At 49.5% G+C, this 22,669-nt stretch overlaps 1 protein-coding gene across 2 annotated transcripts in view; it reads right to left on the bottom strand.

The window, feature by feature from the left end:
- The window catches only part of Wwc1 (WW and C2 domain containing 1), a 157,139-nt gene that overhangs the window by 33,090 nt on the left and 101,380 nt on the right, over positions 1–22,669 (bottom strand). For both annotated transcript variants that reach the window (XM_052758572.1, XM_052758574.1), the window contains exons 6-11: positions 21,147–21,276; positions 18,633–18,779; positions 17,380–17,453; positions 12,773–13,015; positions 5,462–5,551; positions 3,580–4,115 (exon numbers count right to left, since the gene is read on the bottom strand). In XM_052758572.1, the coding sequence (XP_052614532.1) occupies positions 3,580–4,115; positions 5,462–5,551; positions 12,773–13,015; positions 17,380–17,453; positions 18,633–18,779; positions 21,147–21,276 (1,220 nt within the window). The remainder of the gene's footprint in view (positions 1–3,579; positions 4,116–5,461; positions 5,552–12,772; positions 13,016–17,379; positions 17,454–18,632; positions 18,780–21,146; positions 21,277–22,669) is intronic.

The raw sequence follows: 22,669 nt of genomic DNA, 5'->3' as shown, positions 1-22,669 counted from the left end.
TAGGGCTTCTGGGGGCACTGAATGTGGGAAAGTCCATAGTATGGATGTAAGGATTCAGTCCTTAATTACGTCATCAGCCTTCTACAGCGTCCCAGCCTAAAAAGCGGGTGGGCCCTCTGTGTGCTCTCTTTCCTTTCCGCTCCTTCCTTCCGTCTGGACCTCCTTCTCTTCTCTCTTTCTCTCTTTCTCTCTCTCTCTCTCTCTCTCTCTCTCTCTCTCTCTCTCTCTCTCTCTCTACCCCCCCCTCTTTCCCTCTCTCCTTCTCCCCCCCCAATAAAGCTCTAAAAAGGTAACCATGGCAGTGATTCTTCCTCCAGCACTCTCCTCCGCTGGCATGGCCGCCGTGGGCAGTGGTCAGCCACAAGGAACAGCAGCGCCGTTGAACCAACAAGGGAGACTACTAATTCCACTGTATGATGTTCAGGGTGTGTGTGTGTGTGTGTGTGTGTGTGTGTGTGTGTGTGTGTGTGTGTGTGTATGTATGTGTGTGTGTGTGTGTGTGCATGTATGTGTGTGCGCATGTGCACTGTACAGATGCATGTGTGATGTATAGATATATGTTCAGTCCCAGAGATCAACTCAAGTGCTGCTCCTCAGGTGCCACACCCCTTGTTTTTTTGAACAGGATCTCTCACCCCATTAGAGTAGATTAGTTGGCCAGCAAGCCCCAGGGATCCAGGTCTCCGCCTCCCCAGTGCTGGGATTACAGACACACACTACCCACACTGGCTTCTTTTCATTTTTTAAATGTGAATTCTGGGGGTTGAACTCAGGCCCTTATGTCTGTGAAGCAAACACTTTACCAGCTCCTCAGACCAGGTTGGTTTGGGTTTTTAAGACTGGGTTTTGGTACTTAGCCAAGGCTAGCTCCAAACTCCTGATCTTTCTGCCTAAGCCTCCTGAGTGCTAAGACTGATTACCAGCCAGAGTCACCGCGCCCAGAGAGAAGTATTGTTTTCTAGGTCCTCCCTACATACCTGGGACAAATTAACAGCCCTTTGCTTCTTAAAAGAAAGCAAGGGAAGATTCATCCATAGTCAGCTCCTTCTCCTCTCCCCCACCCTCTCCTCAGCAGAAGTCTCTGGCTGGGGTCCTAACTGGGCTCTTGGCATGTGGTACACATTTCCTCCATGCCCAAGTAATGGGCACCTGTGGTGTGCTGGACCCACTGCCAGGTCCTGAGCTACAAAGGGGAAGAAATCACATCTTGCCATCCGTGAAGGCTAATTCCAGGTATTTGACCCTACAGCCAAATACTCCTAAGCCCTGATGCCTGCCAGGCCCTGGGGCAGATGGAGTCGACCACCCAGGGGCTTGATCTGTGATGCGCAGAGACTGGGGTTTTGGCAGGCCAGTGGTGAGGAGAGCCTGGGACACATCAGGCTCTGGAGATGAGGAAAAAGCTTTCCCAGCCTTATGCCACACCTGCCGAGCCCTGGGGGAGACTTCCCACCTTCAGCCCCACACATCCTCACCCTCTGCTAAACCACTTAAGGAGATTAATTTGTCTGCTGACTGAACGGCAGCACTAATCGCATAACCTGCTTAGTGGCTGAGCTCTGCCTGGCACTGCTCGCAGCAGGGGAGGTTGCTGAAAGAAGCACATTGTCACCTCGTGCTATCTCCAGCCCTGGAGTCCCAAGACCACTGTCGGGAGGGGAGGGTCTCTTTCCAGGACCTGATTGGAGTCTGAATGTCCTGATGTGGCCCTGGATCCCGAACAAAGACTTCTTAAGCCGAGGCAGAGGTTCTACCCACACCCCCTTCTCTCTGGGGATCAATTTGCTGAGGCTTGCCACCTGCAGTAGGAGGAGGCTTGTTTTTATTTTTGTTTGAGAGAACTCAGCGAGATGCCCTTCCTGATGAGGGAACCCCAGGGATCTCTCTGCCCTTCTTTAAAGAAATGGCTGACACTCAGAGTCTTTAGTTAACTGAGAAGCCTCTGCACCCCGCACCCCGCACCCCGCACCCTCACACACTGTGGCAATTCCCGGCACAGCAGCCACATTACTGCTCATTCTAAAAAAAGACAATACACACTTCCCAGAGGTATGAGGTTTAAATGGATAAACTTATGCAGCAGGACCCGAGCCTTGTATGCCTTGACCCAAACACAAAAGCCAACACTGTTTATTGTTGCTAGGACACCAAGGGCGCAAGGTGGAGCCCACAAGTGAGCTTCAGGAGCACTCTGCTGTGTCATGTCCGGGTGGGGCTAGCAAGTATCAGGACAGTCACACATGTGTGGGACACTGAACATCCAGGGATGGGGCTCTGGGATCAGAAAGACCTAGCTTCCGGGGCTAGCTGTGAGGACTACCCTGGCCAATGGATGTTACCTCTTTGAACCTCAGCTTCCTCATCTATGAAATGGGCAGAGAAGAAACAACCCATGTTCTTTTCTTTTCTTTCTTTCTTTCTTTTTTTTTAAATACAGCACATCTCAGATAAGTAGGGAGAGCTGCAATTTATTCTGTGACAGCTTCTACCGTTTCTTTCTCATAAAACTAGGCTGTCCCTTCCCCAGCAGCACCCAATCTGAAGAATCCCAATTGAATCCTAACCAACTCCAGAATGTTCTTTTCGATTGCCTGAAGAAATGCAAATCATTCCCAGGCTTCCCAAGGTCACACCTTGCTATAAGTAGTATAAAATCCACATCCCACTACCAGGTCCTATGTGATGAGGATGCTGTCACTGAGCCATAGCTTCTCAGCCCAGAGTTATGTCCACTACTGTGATCCCAAAGATTTCACTCCCTCCCTTCTTCGCCCCCCCCTTTTAAATTAAATTTATTATCACTGTGTGTATAGATGTGTACGTGTGCACGTGTGTGTGCCACGGTGCATGTGTGGAGGCCAGAGGACAACTTTGGGGAGTCAGCGCTCCCTTTACTGTGGGTTTAGGGTACTGAACTCAGGCTGCCGAGCTTGTGCAGCGAACGCCTTTACCCACCGACCAGCCCATGTTTTTATGTATTTTGAGATAAGATCTCAGAGCTTCCAACCAAACTGGCCACACAGTGGAGGATGACTTTGTACTCCTAATCCTCACGCCTCTTCCTCCTAAACGCTGAGATTGTAGTTGAATGCTGCCACACCCTCTTACACTCCCCTCAACACACCCCCTCCTCCATCCTCATCAGTTAAGCCTCTATCCATTCTGAAGCAGTCCTCTCACCTCCATCCAAAGGCTCTACCACGTACCCTGCTGTGTTTACTTCTTACATGCTTCTGTCTGGTACGTGTCTAGTGGCTCCAGCTGAACCCAAGCTTTTCAAGAGCAGTGTCTATCATCTACACGGAACCTCAGCAACTAAATTTGCCATACGCCATATCGATGGAAAACTTAGACGAATTAATCCATTAGCCCAGGATCTGGGACTCATTTTACTAGGTACTAAATATCTGTCGAATGAAATCCACCACAACAAAACAAAAGCCTAGACTAGGACCTGGCACATTCTGCATTTGTCAGTATCTACCAATCAAATAAAGACCCAGCCATAGACAGTAGTCGGGAATTATCACAGGAATCCCCTTGCCTCCTGGTTCCAAATAAGGACACTGTACTCCTTACCTTGGCCCAATGGCTTGCCCTCAGGTCCTGGTTCCTCCAGCCGGTATCTCTCCCGGGCACTGCTGCCTAGGCTCAGCTCACAAAGAGTGGTACTCAGCTCTGTGTCTTCAAACTCCAGCGGGGTCAGAAAGGCATCTCCAGCCAGGAGGGAATCAGTGATGAGAGGGGAGCAGGGAGGGGATGGGGAGGAGAGAGAGGAGCGTGGTGACAGGGAGGTCATGGATTTTGGAGTGCCAGACAGGGAGCGCAAAGCCTGCAGGCGGCTGCCTCCCTCAGCCTTCTGTGTCTTGGCCACTTCGTCTTCATGGATGGTGGTGATGCAGCCTGAGGGCCGGAAGCCTGTGGCGCCCTCCAGGAGCAGCAGTTCCACCTTGCTCTGGAGCTCCGAGTCCAGCTGCTCGAATGGGTCGTAGTAGAGGTCAGTGAAGCTGGCTGAGGTGGAGGAGTCCAGGCTAGAGGCAGCCAGGGAGCCCCGGCTGGATGTGAGTGACCCAGGGCTGCTGCCCGAAGACAGTGACTGCATGCTGCTTGAGAGGCTGGGGACAGGGAAAGGAAGAAAGGGATGATGATGGAGTGAGGTGCCCACAGGGAACTCCCCCAGGCTCTGGAAAACACTTCGGGTACCAATACGCCTCCGTCTTCCTAGCCCACTTGACAGCCTAAGCTGGACCAGGGACCCAGTTTCACTAAGGAGAAAATAGAGATCCCGAGAACGCCATGGACCCAGAGTAGCAGAGCTGGGATGTGGACCCAAGTTCAGTCTCTTGCTGTGTATGTCAGGCTGGCCTCAAACTTTCGATGCTCTCGTTTGAAGCTCTGAGTGATGGATTACAGTTGGGAGCCACACACGTGGCTTCCACACTTTCCTTCTATCCCTGATGTCGCTTTGCATCATTATTGAGATATTTTTGTTTGTTTTCTTTGATTGATTGATTGATTGATTGAGATGGGGTCTCACTGTGTAGCTCTGGCAGGCCTAAAACTTGCTATGTGGACCAGGCTGGCCTTGAAATATTTCTTAATATCTTTCTTGAAATGAACTCCCACTTTTTTTTTTTTTGGATAGTCTTATGTCGCCTAGGCTGACCTCGAACTTACTATGTAGCTGAGGCTGGCCTTGCAGGTGTACACCATCACATTCAGCTCAATTCACCTTTTTTTTTTTTACCCCCCAAAGATAGGGTCTCTCTATGTATTCCTGGCTGTTCTGGAGCTTGCTATGTAGACCAGGTTGGCCTCCGAGATTCACCTGCCTATACCTTCCAAGTTCTGGGATTAAAGGCATGTGACACCATGGCCAGCCTCACTTTACTTTTTCTTTTTTGGGGGACAGTGTTTCTCCGTGTAGTTTTGGAGTCTGTTCTGGAACTCACTCTGTAGACCAGGCTGGCCTTGAACTCACAGAGATCCACCTGGCTCTGCCTCCCAAGTGCTGGGATTAAAGGCATGTGCCACCACCACCCGGCCACTTCACTTTTTTAATATGTTAAAATATTTAATTTAAAAGGAGGCCTTACATCCTAAATGTCAATTGCAAGGCAGTATCTATTGCTCTAAACAGGAAGAAACCACTTTTGTTGGGGATTGGGGGGAGAAACTTAACAATATACTTCGGCCCTCCAGGCCTACTACGTGCTGTAGATGTGGGTTGGCAGGCAGGAGTGATAATGCTTTCAGACACACGGGCATCTTCCTGGGGGCATCTCTTTGTGCATAGTCCCAAGGGATGAAAGACCACAGCCAGCCACCCTGGCCAAGCCCCTATCTGCTAGAATAACCACCTTCTACGCTTCTCACAGTCAAGGAGGATCGGTGAAGGGCAGCATGGAGCTGGACCACCTCCTGGCCATCCCCGTGGGAACAGTCACCACCCACCACTCACCTTTTCAGCTGAGAGTGCAGACTGGCCACCTGCCGAGTGGCCTCCTCCAGTTCTCTCACCAGCTGATTCCTCTTGCTGCTTAACTTCAACCTGGAGGAAGAGAAACCATGAGGACGATGCCCCAAAGGGATACAGTGCTCCAGGTTCTTCCCCTCTGGATCTCCAAAAGGAAAGCAAGGTCAGTGCCCTAATAGATGGACACGCCAAGCCAAAGACACGTGCACAGGAACTGTGAAAACATCTTACTAGGGTGTCGGGAAGAAATACAGCCTCTTTATATATAAATTCTATAGTAACTGTGTTGCCACCTGCCACATATTACAGACTAAGCTAGGAACCTGAATACATTGCGCTGATTGAACTCATAATGTTACATGCACGTGAAGACTGATTCTCACCATTTCACAAATGAGGAAATTGAGGCTCCTAGTAAATTATGGAATTAATGGAAGAATTAGGATCCCAAAGTACCATTCCCTCCCTCTCCTCTTTCTGTCTCTCTCTTCCCTTCTTCTCCTCTCCCATCCTCCCTCCTCCTTTTCATCAACTATTATTTGCTGAGTACCCAGGTCACACTAGATGCTGTCCCTGGCATCAAGGACACGACCATAAGGGAAAAAACAAAACAAAACTCATTGCCACTCTTACAGAGCATGGAGGGTGGAAGACAACAGGCATCTAATTAACGCAGGGTGTGACAAGGGCCAGAAGAATCGAAAAGAACAGAGGAAGGGATCCTTAATTCAGACTTTGAGCAAATGGCTTTGTGGCCAAGATTTCTGGCACCCACCCTCGCCTGTGTCCTGGGTTCCCAGGCTCAAAGCTAGATCACTTTCCCAGGCTCCCTTACAGTTGGCTGAGGCACACGAACAACTTCTAGACAATGGGATATGAGCCGAAGCCGTGTGTATCAGGCTGAAGTGTTTAAGGGAAGTGTCTTCCTCAGACTCTTGTGGCCTTAAAGGGGAGGTAGAAAGGCTGTGGGCTCTTCAATGAGATACTATATGGGGAAGAAATAAACTTTAGGAGTGTTTATCCACAGAGATTTGGGGCTATTTCCTATAGCAGGTGGATCCTCTACTAATAAGGAAATTTAAGTGGCTCTGTAGATAGGAGTTGGGAAGGAAGTAATACTTTTTTCCTAGATGAAGTGGCTGAGATTCACTCCACTGTGGGGTCTCGACGATAAATTTCCATGTCCAGGTAACTTACTGCTACTTTCTGCCACCCTGCTGGAGAAGGAACTGACTGATCCTTGCTCCCTGGACTCAGGAAGGTACCAAGAGCCCAGCCAACCCTGCCTGGGGCCTGAGGGCAAGGGCTGCTTTTCACACAAAATCCAACCAAACCAGGCTGTCTCTCTACCACAACAGCCAGGCCTCTAGCACATGAGACCAGAGGTGGCTTTAGACACAGCTCACGAGCGCAGAGGGCATGCTGAGCTTGTCACTGGGTAAGTGAACCTTCGAAATGACTCACAAGAGAGCCAGAGTAGTAAGCCGATGACGACGGGTAGGCTGACTGGCCTTGGCACAAGTCTTGGCCAACTCAATCTCTAGAGATTCCCTCCCAGATTCTTGCCTGGGGCTGACGGGACCAGAGAGCAGGCTGGCAGATGGGGCCTGTAATGAACAAAGCACAGAACTCTCAACGGAACGGATGAGGCTGGGCCACGTCCCATCGCTCTCTAAGAACAAAGCTCACAAAGGAGGAGAGGTCTGAGGTCAAGAAGTGGAGCTCATGGTGTCTACAAAGCAAGCCTGGGAGCAAATGCTGGTCCCCACTGGAACCTGGGCGGGACAGTGAGGGAACTGTCGTGGGGCTGACCTGACTTCCTGAGCACAGCAAGGCCAGCCACGGGACAGTAACATGCAGGTGCTGCGGTCCTCTCCCAGCGGCAACAGGCTTAGCAGGCCAGATGGCATGTGAGTGATGTGCCCAGCACATGCTGGGAGGCCATGAATACATCAATTGTGGAAATAGGCAGGAGACCCAGGGGGTGGGGGCCTGAGTGGCCAGAAGCTGTAGCTTGGCACCTGGGGTGCTGGTTAAAAATGCAATAGCCTGGGCTGACTGGTCCCCAAGGTGGGGGCCATGGTGACCACGATCTAACAAGCATCCTGTGTGACTGACTGCACACCGGCTCTGATGCACGGTTGAAAAGTGAGAGTGAAGCGCGGGATCGTGAAGAATGCGAAGACAGTTCTGAAGGAGAAAGAAAAGGTGGGGGGGAGGGACGTTAAGAAAGGCACAGGGGCACTAAAAGGAAGAGGAAGAGGAAGAGAGAGAGAGAGAGAGAGAGAGAGAGAGAGAGAGAGAGAGAGAGAGAGAGAGAGAGAGAGAGACACTTACAGAGAAAGAAAGCAGGAATCTAGAGGCCCAGCACTGAATACAGACAACAGGGATCAGAATCACGCGGCTGGAGACTCTCCCCACCATCTCTCCACGGCTTCTCTCCTCAGACCCCTCTCAGGGCACACATGGCATCTTGCCCCTGGGCTCACTGCCTTCCTGACTGCTGCATTCCCCCAGGACCTCTGTGTGGCTTCGTTCTTCCATCGGAGCTCCTGGACCTTTGAAAGATGGGGTTGAAAGCAGTACTGAAAGGCCCCTCTGAGTGGGCAGCTGCCTAAACGGAGTAAGGGCTTGAATCACAAGCTTGGAGGTGTCTAATCCCAGCTCTGTCTCTGGGTGATGTCAAATGAGCCTCGATTTCCCCATCGGCAAAAGAGAGGTTGCTCTCCAGTTTCAGGACAGAATACAGGGTCTGGCACACAAGCCAGCACAGCTGAGGGGTGCCTCAAGGAACTTCCAGTTCTAGCTTCAGGAAACGAAAGCATTCATAACAGGGAGATATCTCAATTCATAGTCTGGTCCAATGCCCGACTGCAGACTTCCGGTACTTGGGGCCTTTGCCTTCTTCTCTCTCTATGGGGCAAATGAAGCCCATATTGGTCAATAGTTTGCTTAGGTATCTCTTTTGACTCAGCAAGAGTCAAGCAGGGTTGTGATCAGTGTGTTCTCTCCAGCCAAAGGCTCTCAGGGACAGTCACCGGGTCTATTTACAGGTGAGTTCAGGCCCTAGCACAAAGGTCCAGTAAGCACCTGCCCAGGCCACCCACCCGTTTATACTTTCAACGAACACTAAAGGCACAGGACATACCGACAGAACCCTTACCCCCAAAGGGTACAGTTCCAGGAAAAAAAATCAGCAGAGTGCCTTTGGGCAAGTGCTTGAGCGCTATAAAACAACAATTATTCAAGGTCTGCTGCTCTCCTTCTACTAAGTTGGTGATGGGTCAGAGCTGGCCAGCCATTCCTGCTAGCAGAGGACAGAAGGCAAGGAGAGAGATGTTTGGATGTCCCAGTTAGTAGTTCTGAGAATGTGCTTGGCCAGGAAAGATTGGCCCAGTTAGCAGTCATGGATTCTTTGAGGCCCCAGGGCACAGGGCAGGGCCTGGACAATCATCCGACGGTAGTGAACACAGAGCTTACTCAGTCGCTGGGATGCTGCAGCGAGCTGGGCACTTTAGAGGTTAAGGGCTACAGGGCTGTGTCTATGCAGAGCACACACAGGCACCAGACTGCTTCTCCTAAGGCACGTGCATGTTCTGCTGCTTTACAAACTAGGCTTATACCTGGCGTGGCTGGGAAAATGGATCCCCTCACTAACTCCTGCTCCCGAACAATTACACACATTCGAAAATCACAGTGTGGGTGTGTGGGTGTGTATATGCTGGTACAAATATTATTAAATCATAAAAAAAGAATGAAATACTGTCATTTGGAGTAAGATAGATGGATCTGGAAGATGTTCTGTTAAATGAAATAAACTGGGTACAGATAAACACTGCATGTTCTCATTTTAGAAGCTACAAAAATCAATCTCATAGGAACAGGGAAGAGCCAGGGTCACTGGGAAGGATGGAGGGAGGTCAGATAATGAATCCCGAAATACATTCACATGGGAGAATTTAGTTCTGATGTTCCATATTGCACTGGACAGCTTATTTCAAAACAGCAAGAAGAATCTGAAAGCTCCTAAAACAGAAATGATAAATGTTGACAACAGAAACGCCAATTATCCTGGGGTGGTCATTATTCAAGGTGGACATATGCTGAAAAACCATCCTGCTTTGTAAATATTTACAGGCACTATTTACGTTAATATAAAAAATGAAAATGAAGAATCACTAGCTTCAATCCTGCACTCCTTAAGGGGTAGGCGGGGAGATGTTGCTCAGAATCTGCTATGGACAAAATGAAAATAAACAGAAGAAACTCGCAGGTTATTAGAAGAGTGTTTCCACTCTCCCTCCTCCCTGCTGTGTTCCCAGTCTCTCTCTCTCTCTCTCTCTCACACACACACACACACACTCACTCTCCCTCCTCCCTGCTGTGTTCCCAGTCTCTCTCTCTCTCTCTCTCTCTCTCTCTCTCTCTCTCTCTCTCTCTCTCTCTCTCACATGCACACTTACTCTCCCTCCTCCCTGCTGTGTTCCTAGTCTCTCTCTCTCTCTCTTTCTCTCTCTCTCTCACACACACACACACACACTCATTCTCCCTCCTCCCTGCTGTGTTCCCAGTCTCTCTCACACACATGCACACTTACTCTCCCTCCTCCCTGCTGTGTTCCCAGTCTCTCTCTCTCTTTCTCTCTCTCTCTCTCTCACACACACACACACACACACTCATTCTCCCTCCTCCCTGCTGTGTTCCCAGTCTCTCTCACACACATGCACACTTACTCTCCCTCCTCCCTGCTGTGTTCCCAGTCTCTCTCTCTCTCTCTCTCTCTCTCTCACACACACTCTCCCTCCTCCCTGCTGTGTTCCTAGTCTCTCTCTCACACACATGCACACTCACTCTTCCCCCTCCCTGCTGTGTTGTCATACACACACACACACACACACACACACACACACACACACGCACGCACACTCTCCTGCATCAGACAATCTATTTCTTTTTTTTTCTTCTTTTTTTTTTTTGGTTTTTCGAGGCAGGGTTTCTCTGTGTAGCTTTGCGCCTGTCCTGGAACTCACTTGGTAGCCCAGGCTGGCCTCGAACTCACAGAGATCCGCCTGGCTCTGCCTCCCGAGTGCTGGGATTAAAGGCGTGCGCCACCACCGCCCGGCCCAGACAATCTATTTCTATGGTCCTAGAAGCTGTAAGGTCTGAGGTCAAGCGTCTAGCAGATCTGGTTGCTGGGGAGGAGTCCCTTTGTGACTGTGGCGATTTGGATGAGAATGCCCTCCATAGGCTCATCTATCTGGATATTTGGTTTCCCACTGGTAGAGCTATTTGGAGACACTGAAGAGATATGGCCTCACTGGAGGAAGTACCTCACTGGGGACAGGATTTGGGAGCTCCAGGCCTGGCCCTCTTGTGGTTTGCTCTCTCCACTTTCTGCTTGTGTTTCAAGATACGAGCCCTCCCTCGGCTTGCTCCCCAGCCACTGGCCATGCTCCCCTGCCAGGATCAACTCCAACCCTCTTGAACTGTAGGCCAAAATAAACTCTTGCTTCTTTAAGTTGCCTTGGTCACACTGCTTCCTCACAGCAACAGAAGGGTAACCAGTACACTGATTCAATAACAGTCATCTTAACTCCTGAACGCTCTAGATCGCCACACGTGCAGATGCCATGCTACAAGGCAGCCTTTAAAGAATGAATGATAGCCAGAATGAATGAGTGAGTGGATGGATGGATGGGTGAATGTTTGGGGAGTAGAAGACCTCCTTTAAACACAACTCTCTACTTGGTCACAAGGAGCACCATAGGAAATACAAAGAGTCTGAAACAGGTCTCAACGCCACAGATGAGGCTGGCTCAGTCTTCTTTACGGTTTACACTGTCAGTATTTGAAAATTAAAAATCCAAGTGATGACCTTTGAAAGTTCACTGTGGTGCACAGCTCAGTAGTAGAGCACTTGCCTAGTATGCGTGAGGTCCTGGGTTGCATCCCCAAGTGCTACAAAAAAGAAATATAAGGACCACGGGCAGTACAGAGCCCATTCTCCTGCTTGCGGGATCCAGGAGATGGCGCCCACTTTAGACAAGCAAGGGTTAGTGCCCTCCAGACTGACAGGTCTGCAGCTATGTGGGCTTCAAGCGTTTCCACCGTCTGCTTGGCCTGCAAGCATCCCAGTCAGCAAGCCCTGTGTATACCACTGGCCTTCAAATGTCAGCCCCTCAGGATGTGCTGAAATCAGAAAAAAAAAAGCAGTATATCCTGGATATGACTCCAGATACCTCCATGGACAAGAAAGCATTCAGATGTTCAAGACTGCATATAAATAAAATAGTATCTGTATACATATTCTCCTGTATGATTTATTATTATTTTAGTGTGTGTGTGTGTGTGTGTGTGTGTGTGTGTGTGTGTGTGCGCACACTTGTGCCCAATTGTTCCTCTCCTTCCACCCTGTAGGTCCTGGGGATTGAACTCAGGTTGTTAGACTTGGTGGCAATCACCTTTATCTACCGAGTTCTCTCACCTGCCCTCCTTTAGGCCTTAAATCATCTCTATATCATCCTAACACAATGTAAGAATGATTTATTTATTTATTTTTTGAGACAGGGTTTCTCTGCGTAGCTTTGGTGCCTTTCCTGGATCTCGCTCTATAGACCAGGCTGGCCTTGAACGCACAGAGATCTGCCTGGCTCTGCCTCCCGAGTGCTGGGATTAAAGGCGTGCACCACCACCGCCCAGCTCTTATTAATTTTTAATCTACTCTTCCAACATTTTCAATCTGTGATTGGTTTCTAGATATGGAACCCATGGGTACCAAGGGCTGACTAACAGAAGACAGAAAACATCCCAGGACATCCCCTGCCCCAAACACCCATACCGTGATTTCCAAGTGTGTGTATGTGTTTGGGAGCAGGAATAAGCCAGGGGATTCGTTTTCCCCACGATACCAGGGACAAGCCTAGTCTGTAAAGCAGAAAGGCTCACTGTGGGAAACCTGTGAATTTGCCATCACGTAAGAGACCAAGCGTCACTGTTACAACACTGGGACATTGTCCTGGGCGACCAAGTGCTATGGGGCTTAACTTTAACGAGCAGACACCCTTCTGAGAGCTTCCCGTGTGAAGTACCAGCGTCCTGGTGCACAGGCATGTAAGCCATCACTTCTGAGGTGGCACTCTGGAAGGCTAACATCACTAAATGAGGGTGCTCACCAGGTTGCTTAGGTATCCCCACCACGACCCCTTACTCCTGGCTCCTGCTGGGCTGTCGGATCAGATTGGCATGCTTTCCTTTTTCCCTGGGCCCATGGGACACATCTCTTCACCCCAGACCCACCTCTCTGTCAGCGCCTTGCTCTGAGTGTCCCGGGCTGCCTGCAGGTCCTTCTCCAGTCGCCTCCGGGCCATCTCCAGCTGCTCCACCTCTCCCTGGGTCCATTTCCGGGGGCTGATGAAACGCATCTCCTTCAGCAACTCCTCCTTCTCATTGATGAGGATCAGTCGGTCCCTCTCTGAGTCTAGCACCCCAGGCCAGGCCTCACTGTCAAGTTTGGCCAGCTGGATTTTGAGGTTGGCAACCCTAGGAGTTTAGAAGGTGAGTATGATAGAGGAACAAGAGCATTGTCGGAACTGGGAAACAGGTGGGTTTTCTAAAAACATGAAGTACCAGGATCTAGAACATCCTCAGAACAGACTTGGACAGTTACTGCTTTCTTTTTGATCAGGTCCCAGCCTGGTGCAGTAGAGACTGGACACCATGGCAGGCAACAGTTTCTTACCATGAGCTCTGGGACACTCTGAATGAGGTGCTCATCTCTCTGAAGAGAATTATAAGATCTCCCTCCTGGGGTGGTGGCTGAAGGTTTTGTAAACATGCACACACACACACACACACACACACACACACACACACGCTCAAAGCATAGTATTTGGCATACAGTAAGACCTCAATAAATGTTTCTATGCTACTGCTATCACTGGTTGGACCACTAATCAGTTAGGTAACACTGGGAAAATGCCCTGAGCCTTGGAGATGAGGGAAGCAATTACTTATCCTCCAGAGTAGGTATGAAAACCAGTGGTGACATATGCAGTGTGCCGTGTATGAACGGTTACCGAGTCATCAGCAAGGGGAATCACTGGGCTGTTGGCTACCTGTGTGCTCTCAGTTCCGGGTATGGTAATGGTACTGTGAGAACAGCCATGAAGTTGAGGTTCAGAGACCCTGAGGTAGGAGTTCTGGCCTTGACTTTTATGACGGAAAGAATCATTTCTTCGGGGAAAAAATCATTTGAGGGGCTGGGGACACTCGGAGGCTCTTTGCTTTCACATACACAAGGCCTTGGGTTCGATTCCCATGAGCAAGAATAAAAATCATTTTGGTATCATAGCTTCTAGCACAATGCCTGGTCAACTGTAGGCACTTATTGAACGTTAAGGAAAGCAATCAGCATCCCTGAATCTTAACTTTTCTAAGACCTAGCATCCTCAGCTGTAAGGTAGAGACAATGATGGTAACCGAAGAGCCCACGAGCCCCACATGAAAAATTTGTCAAAAGAACTCTATATATTGCCAAGCGTTCTACAGACATTGGATATTATTCTTGTGTGAGTATTGCTATAAACCTCCAAAAGCAACTGCACCACTGTCTTTTAGGATCTGGCCTCTGCAAAATGCCTTGAGGTCTTGGGCCCTAATGTTACTGAATCCCTAAGGGGCAGACACAAAAGACTTATTGATCTCATTGGACAGGCACCAATGGCTAACTCAAGATCAATAATCACCACACGTGGCCAGTCCTTGTTGTGAGCCCAGACCTCTGGACTTGACATTTCAACTCACTTATATGAAATGTGGCCAAACTTTCTTTACCAAATAGTGTTGGATTTGAGATGCCTTTGTGATATGTAGCCAAAGTTTTAAATAGAGAAACCCATCTAGCTCTTTCTCCAACCAAGGGAGGATCCTAGCAGGAATTCTGAGTTAGTTATTTGATTTCACATTTATGGACACAGCAATTGATGAACATGTTTGTGGTTGCTGATCCCCAGTGCTTAAAGGCTAGAAGAATGAGGGGAAAAGCTCTGGTGGGACTCAGCTCCAGGCAGGACACTGAGGAGTGACTGATGTCTTCCTGGGTGTACTTTCCAGGGTGCCTTTTCCATGCTCTTGTACTTGAAACTTTAGGGTCATCCATCCTTGGGAGAATCAGATGTAACTATTAGTCCCTCCCTCAGACCCACACAGGGGATAAAACCTGGCATGCGCTGATCAAGGGAGGTTCCCATGAATGACTGCTACATCTCTTCCAACCTTTAAGACCTGTACCCTCTGTTTTCTCATCTCATAAAGTGCTGTCTTTTCTCCCAAATCAAGCTTTGAGTTGTAATGAGACATTTGACGTCTCAGTCTCAGGTGGGACATCTCACTCCTCCAGTCTCTCTAGGACTGATTATCTAAGATAGGCGTTGCCACAGGTTGGAAGAGATCAGAAGGTCAAGGATGACAGGCACAAATACACAAACGCTGCTGTCTTGCTGAGCCCCTAGGGGGAGCTGAAATAGCGCACACAGGACAGTTTTCTTTGCACCTTTCCATCATCCAAGCCCTTCTTTGTTATTATCCCAACTTGTCCCGAGGAAATGATAGACCCTCAAGTCACTTGGTGAGCTGACCTCACTCCCCATCCCAGCATGAGCGCATGACTCACGCCTGGATCTTCTGGGAATGGTAATTCCCCTGTCCTCTACTGGCCCCGCAACCATGGCAGACCAGTCAAAACTACAAGTGACTCTCAGACCCAGGATTTATCAAGACTGTTGGGAACACAGCCTGGGAGGCTGTGGCAGGAGGACGAGGAGGATTTTGAGACCAGCCTGGGAGTCATAGCAAGACCCTGTCTCAAAAACTGAGAACCCAGTTACACACCACTCCCAAGCCAGGTAAACAAAAGCCCCCAATAAAACACCCATCTGATGAGAAAGAGAGGTGGTCTTTCCACTGAGGTTCGAAACCTGGAGGTAGGTTAGCGTAGACCTGCTGCTGGGTATCCATCTTGCTGTTTGAATTAGGAAAGCCTGCCTGAGGATGAAGCCAACACACAGGGCAAGCCAACAAGCAGGGCAGGGAAGATGAGACTACATGTAAGCCGTACTATCCGAACCCTGGATCTAGCTGAGCCTGAAGCTTTAGAAGTCCCTCTGCTGGGAGAGGGGTGGGTTAGCCTGCTGGATTCCTTTTTCTTTAATTCCTTTTGTGTCTGCTCAATTTCTGACACGATTGCAAAGAGCTGTGCTGCTCATTGGGAATTGGCAGAGCCCCAGGCTGGGCACCACTACATCCTAGCTGGCTCCACCGAGAAGCTTCCCGGGCTGGCAAGTTGGTCTAGAAAGCAATGGATGGATGTCGCCAAGTTTAGTCACCACCAAAATGGCCGGTCAGTTCTTTCCCCATGACGCCGGCACACTATGTAGAAAGAATACCATGAACTCAAAGCCGGAACATCCGGGGTTTAAATTCTAACAATACCACCTGGGAAAGTCATGGGACATCCCAGGTCAAACTTTTCACCCCTCTCACAGATAGATAATAAGATAGGGACTCTGTGTTTTTTTATTTTAAGTTATCACATTTCTGTGTTTGTTTGTTTGTTTATGCAGGTATGTAGGTATTCATGCCATGCCACATGTGCGTGGAGGTCAGAGAGTAATTTGCTGGAGTCAGTTCTCTCTTTCAACCATATGGATCCCCGGGATCGAACTCAGGTTGCCAGGCTTGTTAGTAAGCGCTCTGAGCCAGTGAGGCATCTCCTCGGCCCTGCGGAAGGTTTTAAAATTAGATAAGCCTGTAAGTGCACACATAATCTTTTTACGCTTTCCCACAAATGCTGTAGGAACACCAGCTTTATTACACTCACATTGTGGTGGTAAAAACCAACTGCTTACGAGTCTGTGTAGCCACAGAACATCTGAATCCGTGGAGCCCAAGCTGCTGCAAAGCACCAGGTATTGAAGCAGGAGGTGCTGCTTCAGGAATTTTAAGGTTGATTTCATAATTAAGTTCATTTTCATTCACAAGAACATCTGTGGGGCTGGTGAGGCGGCTCAGCAGGTAAAGGCAATCGCCACTCAGAGACATGGATTTAACCCCTGGAGCCCACGTAAGTGTGGGAGGAATGAACAGACTCCACACAGTTGTCCCCTGATGTGTGCACAGTGATGTGTTCCTCCCTACACTGTCCCTGAACGCATATGATTATGTATCATAGACACATAATAACAATAAGTCAGATGGGAGTCTTAGCTCATGAGTAGACTATAAGTGCATACATACCAAGTGCAAGGCCCTGGATTCAATCCCCAGGACCCCACCTTGACCCCCAAAAGCTTAAAAAGCCTAAACTACAGATCAGTTCAAGGCCGGCCAGCCAGCCTCGATAACGTGGAGAAACCTTGTCTAAAAACAAACTCCAACAACACGTCCAGAGAAACAACTGGAGGCACAGCTGCTGCACTTGGTATGCACAGGGCCCTGGGTTCAATCCCCAGTACAACAACCAAAAGCTATCACAAATAACATTTTCGTGGTGAAGTGAGAAACGTCCATAGTCATCTTTAGCTTGTGGCTGAGCCAAATCAAACAAAGTTACTGCTCTCTCAAACCAAACTGATTCCAAGAACATCAGAAAGCGTTGACTGTAGAATCCAAGCCAGGTAGATAGAAAAATGACGAGGATATGAGGTTAAACAGACCTGGGTTCAAACATAGTTAAATTCTGTCCAGCACAGTGTCCTGGGCCAGTCATTTCCTCTCTGAATTCGGGAGGATTAACATATAAAGATCTTTATAATCTATGTGAAAATTAAACAAGAGGCATGTCCCCAGGGCCCCACCATGATTGGGAGTTATGACTGTGACCTTTCCCAGCTCCGGCCTTGACTTACCGTCTCTTAGCCTCTTCATACCGCAAGCGCAACCTGACCTTCTCGGCCAACTGATTGTTGCTGCTGGTGCTGAACTGGAGGACGAGATAAGAACAGACGGGAATTACCCGGTTACCGCAGTGAGGCCAGAGCTGAGCGAGGTTTCAACAGCTCACGGGAGACTTGACAGCTTACGTGGGCAGAGCTGAGAATAGTCCCCAGTCACTGGGCTGGCTGTGTGGACTGTGGGGGAAGATGGGTAAACAAAAATACTTCTCTTCCTTCGGGCCGTGAGAATGGTCTCAAACTCATATGCTTAAGTACTTTGGGAAAAGAAACCAAGAGGCCCACAATACCATCTTACAGCCAAAAAACAAAAAAACAAAAAAACCAGTCAAGGGCCCAAACACGGACCTCAGGTGAGGGGGGTAGAAGCAAATAATACACAGTAACCAACCAGGGCACACCAGGCAGAGCCTCAGCCGAAAACTCAGAGCTACAGTGAGAACAGAAGCCCTGTATAATCAGGAAAAGTCCTAGAACAGAGAAAGCACACCTAGTCTGGCTTTTACGGGGCTTGCGGCTGGGTGAACGGCTGGGACGGGGAAGTGGGGAATAGCCTGTTTCTGCACTTCCTGTCAGAAACAAGAAACGTCAGACTCACGGGACCTCACTTGGACAGAGTGTCCCCTCACTAGTGGGAAAAGAGCTACAGAAATCAGCCGGGGACAGCGTTTAGCCAGCAGAGGCTAGGAGGCAGAGTCACCCCGTGTTCTGTGCTCCCGGAGAGCAAAGTCTCTCTGAAGATCACACTCGCTGTGAGCTGGTCCTACTCGGTCACTTTCATGACTGGCAGCATTTTCACTACCCACGACTGGGACCAGGCTGAACCTTGGCACCAAGAGTCAGCAGCTGTCTGAGAGAGGTAAGCCTTGGGTGGGGAACAATGAGAGGAATATACTCTGCTTTCCAGATGTTCAAAGAAACCCAGAATGGTGCTACAAAACAGTATGAAGGACATGAGAGGAAGGCGCTTCCGCATTAAAAACAGATTGTGTGCAGGGCCTACAGGCATAAGCTCTTGGCTAGGCAGTACTTAGGATGGTGGAATCCCCAGCACTGGCCTTTACTCTCTCACACCATCACGTCACATCTGGGGCCAGCTGAGCTCCACAGGGCTGAGTTCACAGTCATGGACCAGCTCCTCGGGTGATGAAGGACAGACAGCTACCCTTGCTAGGGCAACCTCCCAGGTGTCACCCCCGCCTACTCACACTCCCAGAGATGTCCGTCTGTGAGCTCACATCTAGGAACTGCTTTGGCATCGGGAAGCCGGAACTCTCCAGAGAGCTGCTGCTGGACCATAAGTCAGAGTGAGACCCTCTGTCTGTCCGGAAGCCATCCTTCAGCATGGCAAGGCTCTGCAGTGTAGGGAGGGGTAAGGGAGCAGTGAGTGGTGTGGTTGATGGGCAGTGCCCTCAAACTCCAGAAAAGGGCATTGAGTGCCCTGGGACTGGAGATACAGATGGTTGTATCGCCACCATGTGAGTGCTGGGAATTGAACCCGGGTCCTGTGGAAGAACAGTCAGTGCTCTTAACAGCTGAGCCATCTCTCCAGGCCCCTGAGGTAGAATTCTTGCTGTTTCTTTCTCACTGTGTTAGAGCTGACTTCTCACTCTGAGCTAGCCGATTACCCTCCCTACGCATCTACCTACTTCTCTGTGAAGTGGGAAAATTCCAGGTCTTACTGTGCTGGCTCGTTTTATGTCAGTTTCATGCCTGAGAGCTAGAGTCATCTGAGGGGAAGGAACCTTAACTGAGACAACGTCTCCAGAAGGCAAGCCTAAGGGGCATCTTCTTAACTAGTGATTGATGGGGGAAGGCCCAGCTCATTGAGGGTGGTGCCACTCCTAGGTGGGTGGTCCTGGGTTCTATAAGAAAGCAGGCTGAGGGCTGGAGAGATGGCTCAGCGGTTAAGACCATTGGTAGCTCTTCCAGAGGTCCTGGGTTCAATTCCCAGTAACCACATGGTGGCTCACAACCATCTATAATGGGATCTGATGCTGTCTTCTGGCATGTAGGCATACATGCAGATAGCGCACTCATACCAAAAAATAAAAAATAAAAAATAAAAAAAGCAGGCTGAGAATGGCAGGCTGAGCAAGCCAGTAAACAGCACCCCTCCATGGTCTCTGCATCAGCTCCTGCCTCCAGGATCCTGCCCTGTTTGAGTTCCTGTCCCGACTTCCTTCAGTGGTGGACTCATGGTGGAAGTATAAGCCAAATAAACCCTTTCCTCCCCAACTTGCTTTTGGTAATGCTATTTCATCATAGCAATTGTAACCGCAACTAAGACAATTACTTTACATGTGTGTCAGTTACAAGTGTAATCAATTAAAAGACAATGCCACGTGACAGCCAACACTCAACAGCCCAGCTTCACTGCAATTTTACTACATCAACCAAGCTCTCTGTGGAATCTTCTGATCCTCTTCACGGTACCAATGAGAAGCTGGAAGTAACAGCTCGTGGCTCCGTGTGCATACCCTTTGCTATCCACAAGCACCCCCATTCTCACTGGGCCACAGTCCTCTTGTTTGCCAAAGTTTCTTCCCAAAGCTAGCCATGGCAATTCTGAGTCTTGGACTCCTGATGTGTTGGTGAAGTGATGGGAAGGTGTCTTCAGGGTTAGGTGGGTCTGGGTGGGGATTACATTCAGGGGTGAAGAAATGGGCTTGTGAGTCATATGTTCTAGGGTCTGCCACTTCCTGTCTGAGCCAGACTGTCTTTTTTTTTTTTTAATAATTTATTTATTTGTATTTTATGCACGATGGTGTTCTGCCTGCATGTATGTCTGTGTGAGGGTATCAGATCTCCAGAAACAGGAATTATAGACAGTCGTGAGCTGCCATGTGGGTGCTGGGACTTGAACCCGGGTCACGTGGAAGAGCAGCTAGCACTCCCAACCATTGAGCCGTCTCTCCAGCCCCGCCAGACTGTCTTTATCTGAAGAATGGAGATAACCTGAGCCATGCATGCAAGGCATTTAGACCCATCACCACGTTGTGGGACTGGGCTCCATGGTTCAGTTCCCGGCACAGAGAACACAGGAGACAGACATTGTCATGTTCAGATCAAATGGCTCCATCATTTGGTCCATTCAAAAACAAGCTGGAAGGGGCTGGAGAGGTGGTTCAGGGGTTAAGAGCACTGGCAGCTCTTCCAGAGGTCCTGAGTTCAAGTCCCAGCAACCACATGGTGGCTCACATCCATCTATAATGAGATCTGGTGCCCTCTTCTATTGTGCAGGCAGAACACTGTGTACATAATAAATAAACCTTTAAGAAACAACAACAAACAAAAACCAAGCTGGGTGGTGACAGCTAGTGATAGGGACCTGAAGTTATTCTAGGGGTGGGACCAAAGTCTAAACACAAAATTGATGTTTCATGTATATTTTATGCACACAGCCCAAAGGTATCTTGATATTTTTGATGCACCAACGTTGTGTCTTGTGTCTGTGCCTGCCACACAAAGTCAGACATAGACTTTTCCATGGCAGTATCATGTTAATACTCAAAAAATGTCTGGACTAGGGAAACTCATCCTGTAATGAGAACTAAGTGGTTGGTGTGGTATGTGAAAGTAGCCGGTGTGAAGTCCTTATATACAAGGTACCAGGGGTCTGCATCCCTAGGGGGTCCTCATCACAGGGTACCGAGGGCCGGCATCCCTGGGGGTCCTCATCACAGGGTACCAGGGGCCCACATCCCTGGGGCCCTCATCACCTTGATCAGGTCTTGCTTCTCTTTTTCTCCGCAGGTGATGGCTTTCTTGATGGCTTTGGTTTCCCTCAACACAGCCTGGGCCTCATCCAGTTTGTAGCCACCCTGGGCATCGGACATTTTCTTGTCAATTCTAGGGGTCAGGAAATGAGAGAGATCAGACAGGAGAGGACACAGGGAAAGCGCAGGGGCTCTCAAGTCTCCTCTTTCCATTCTGCACAGCCGTCTCCAGGCTCTGCTTGGGGAAGAAGGCAGAGAAGGATCTTGTCAAACTGCAGATGTGTGTGGCTGCAGAGTGGAGGAGCAGCATGGTTCTTAGAGTTGGGCTCTTCTAAGTATGAGCTCTTAATGGCCGTCTTCTCCAACCCCTTCCTGAGTCCTCCAGGCTGGGGAGGAGGCTCCCTATAACATGTCTCCAAGAGCTGAGCAACTTCACTTGTGTTGATAACTTAAGACTTTATGAAGCAGCATCGTCGTTTTAACTGTGGTACCCTGGAGAACAGAGCTGGACATGAATGGTATTAGAATCTGGCATAGACGGGGCGCGGGGGGTGGGGGTGTGTGTGAGGGTGAGGAGATGGTGTGTCTCCTATCTTGTCCGTCACAGGCTGCTTAGCAGTGTCCCTGGCACTAATTCATAAAATGTTAATAATACCCCAGGCTGGAGTTGTGACAATTTCCTGTTGGGCGGTGGTGGCTCAAACCTTTAAATCCCAGCACTTGGGAGGCAGAGGCAGGTGGATCTCTGTGAGTTTCAGGTCAGCCAAGGCTACATAGTCTCAGAAAGAAAGAAAGAGAGAGAGAGAGAGAGAGAGAGAGAGAGAGAGAGAGAGAGAGAGAGAGAAAGAAAGAAAGAGTTCCCATATATTGTCCAAATATATGGCCCCAAGTCACCGTAGGTGGAGAACCACCGTGTCTAACTTTGGGGAGCTCTCCCCTTTCGTCTTTGTGTGGTTTCTGGGGGGTGAACTCAGGCTGTACCTTTCATGGCATCACTTTTCCCCGGTGAGCCATCTCACCACCCAAGAACCCTGTCGGCAGTAAACATGTGCAGAATTCCAGGCCACGACGAGGCTGTTACAGTGCAGCTTCGGACATGGCACCTCGGGGTTCTAAAGAGGCCTGGATGGTGGCATCTGCCTGGCCCTGCTCACGGTTGTTCTCACCGTCAAATGGGATTTAAGTCCTATGGCGAACTAGGAGGTGGTGTACACATGTAAGGGATTAAGCGCCTCTAGCCTGGAGATTATTGGCTTATCCGGGCTCTACGTATAGGTCTGTGTTGCTGAAAGGTTAAAAGAGAAAAGCTGAGTGTCTCCCCTCTCCTTTTGGAAGTGCTCAGATCACATCCAAGGCTGTACACATGGGCGGCAAGCCCTCTGCCACTGAGCTGTGACTTAAGGCACCAGAGATGGCCGAGGGGTGGAGAAGGTTCTGTCTGAGAGCAGATACACTTCATGCTTTCATCAAAGGCTGGCCTGAGGCTTCAGCGGAGGGTGGAGAAAGGGAAGTTTAACAGTCAAGGG

The sequence above is a fragment of the Peromyscus californicus genome, unplaced genomic scaffold (assembly GCF_007827085.1).
Source record: "Peromyscus californicus insignis strain IS unplaced genomic scaffold, ASM782708v3 Scaffold_3__1_contigs__length_106647218, whole genome shotgun sequence".
Taxonomy (NCBI): Eukaryota; Metazoa; Chordata; class Mammalia; order Rodentia; family Cricetidae; genus Peromyscus; species Peromyscus californicus.
The sequence above is the reverse complement of the archived record's forward strand: the minus strand, read 5'-3'. Positions and strand labels throughout refer to the sequence as shown.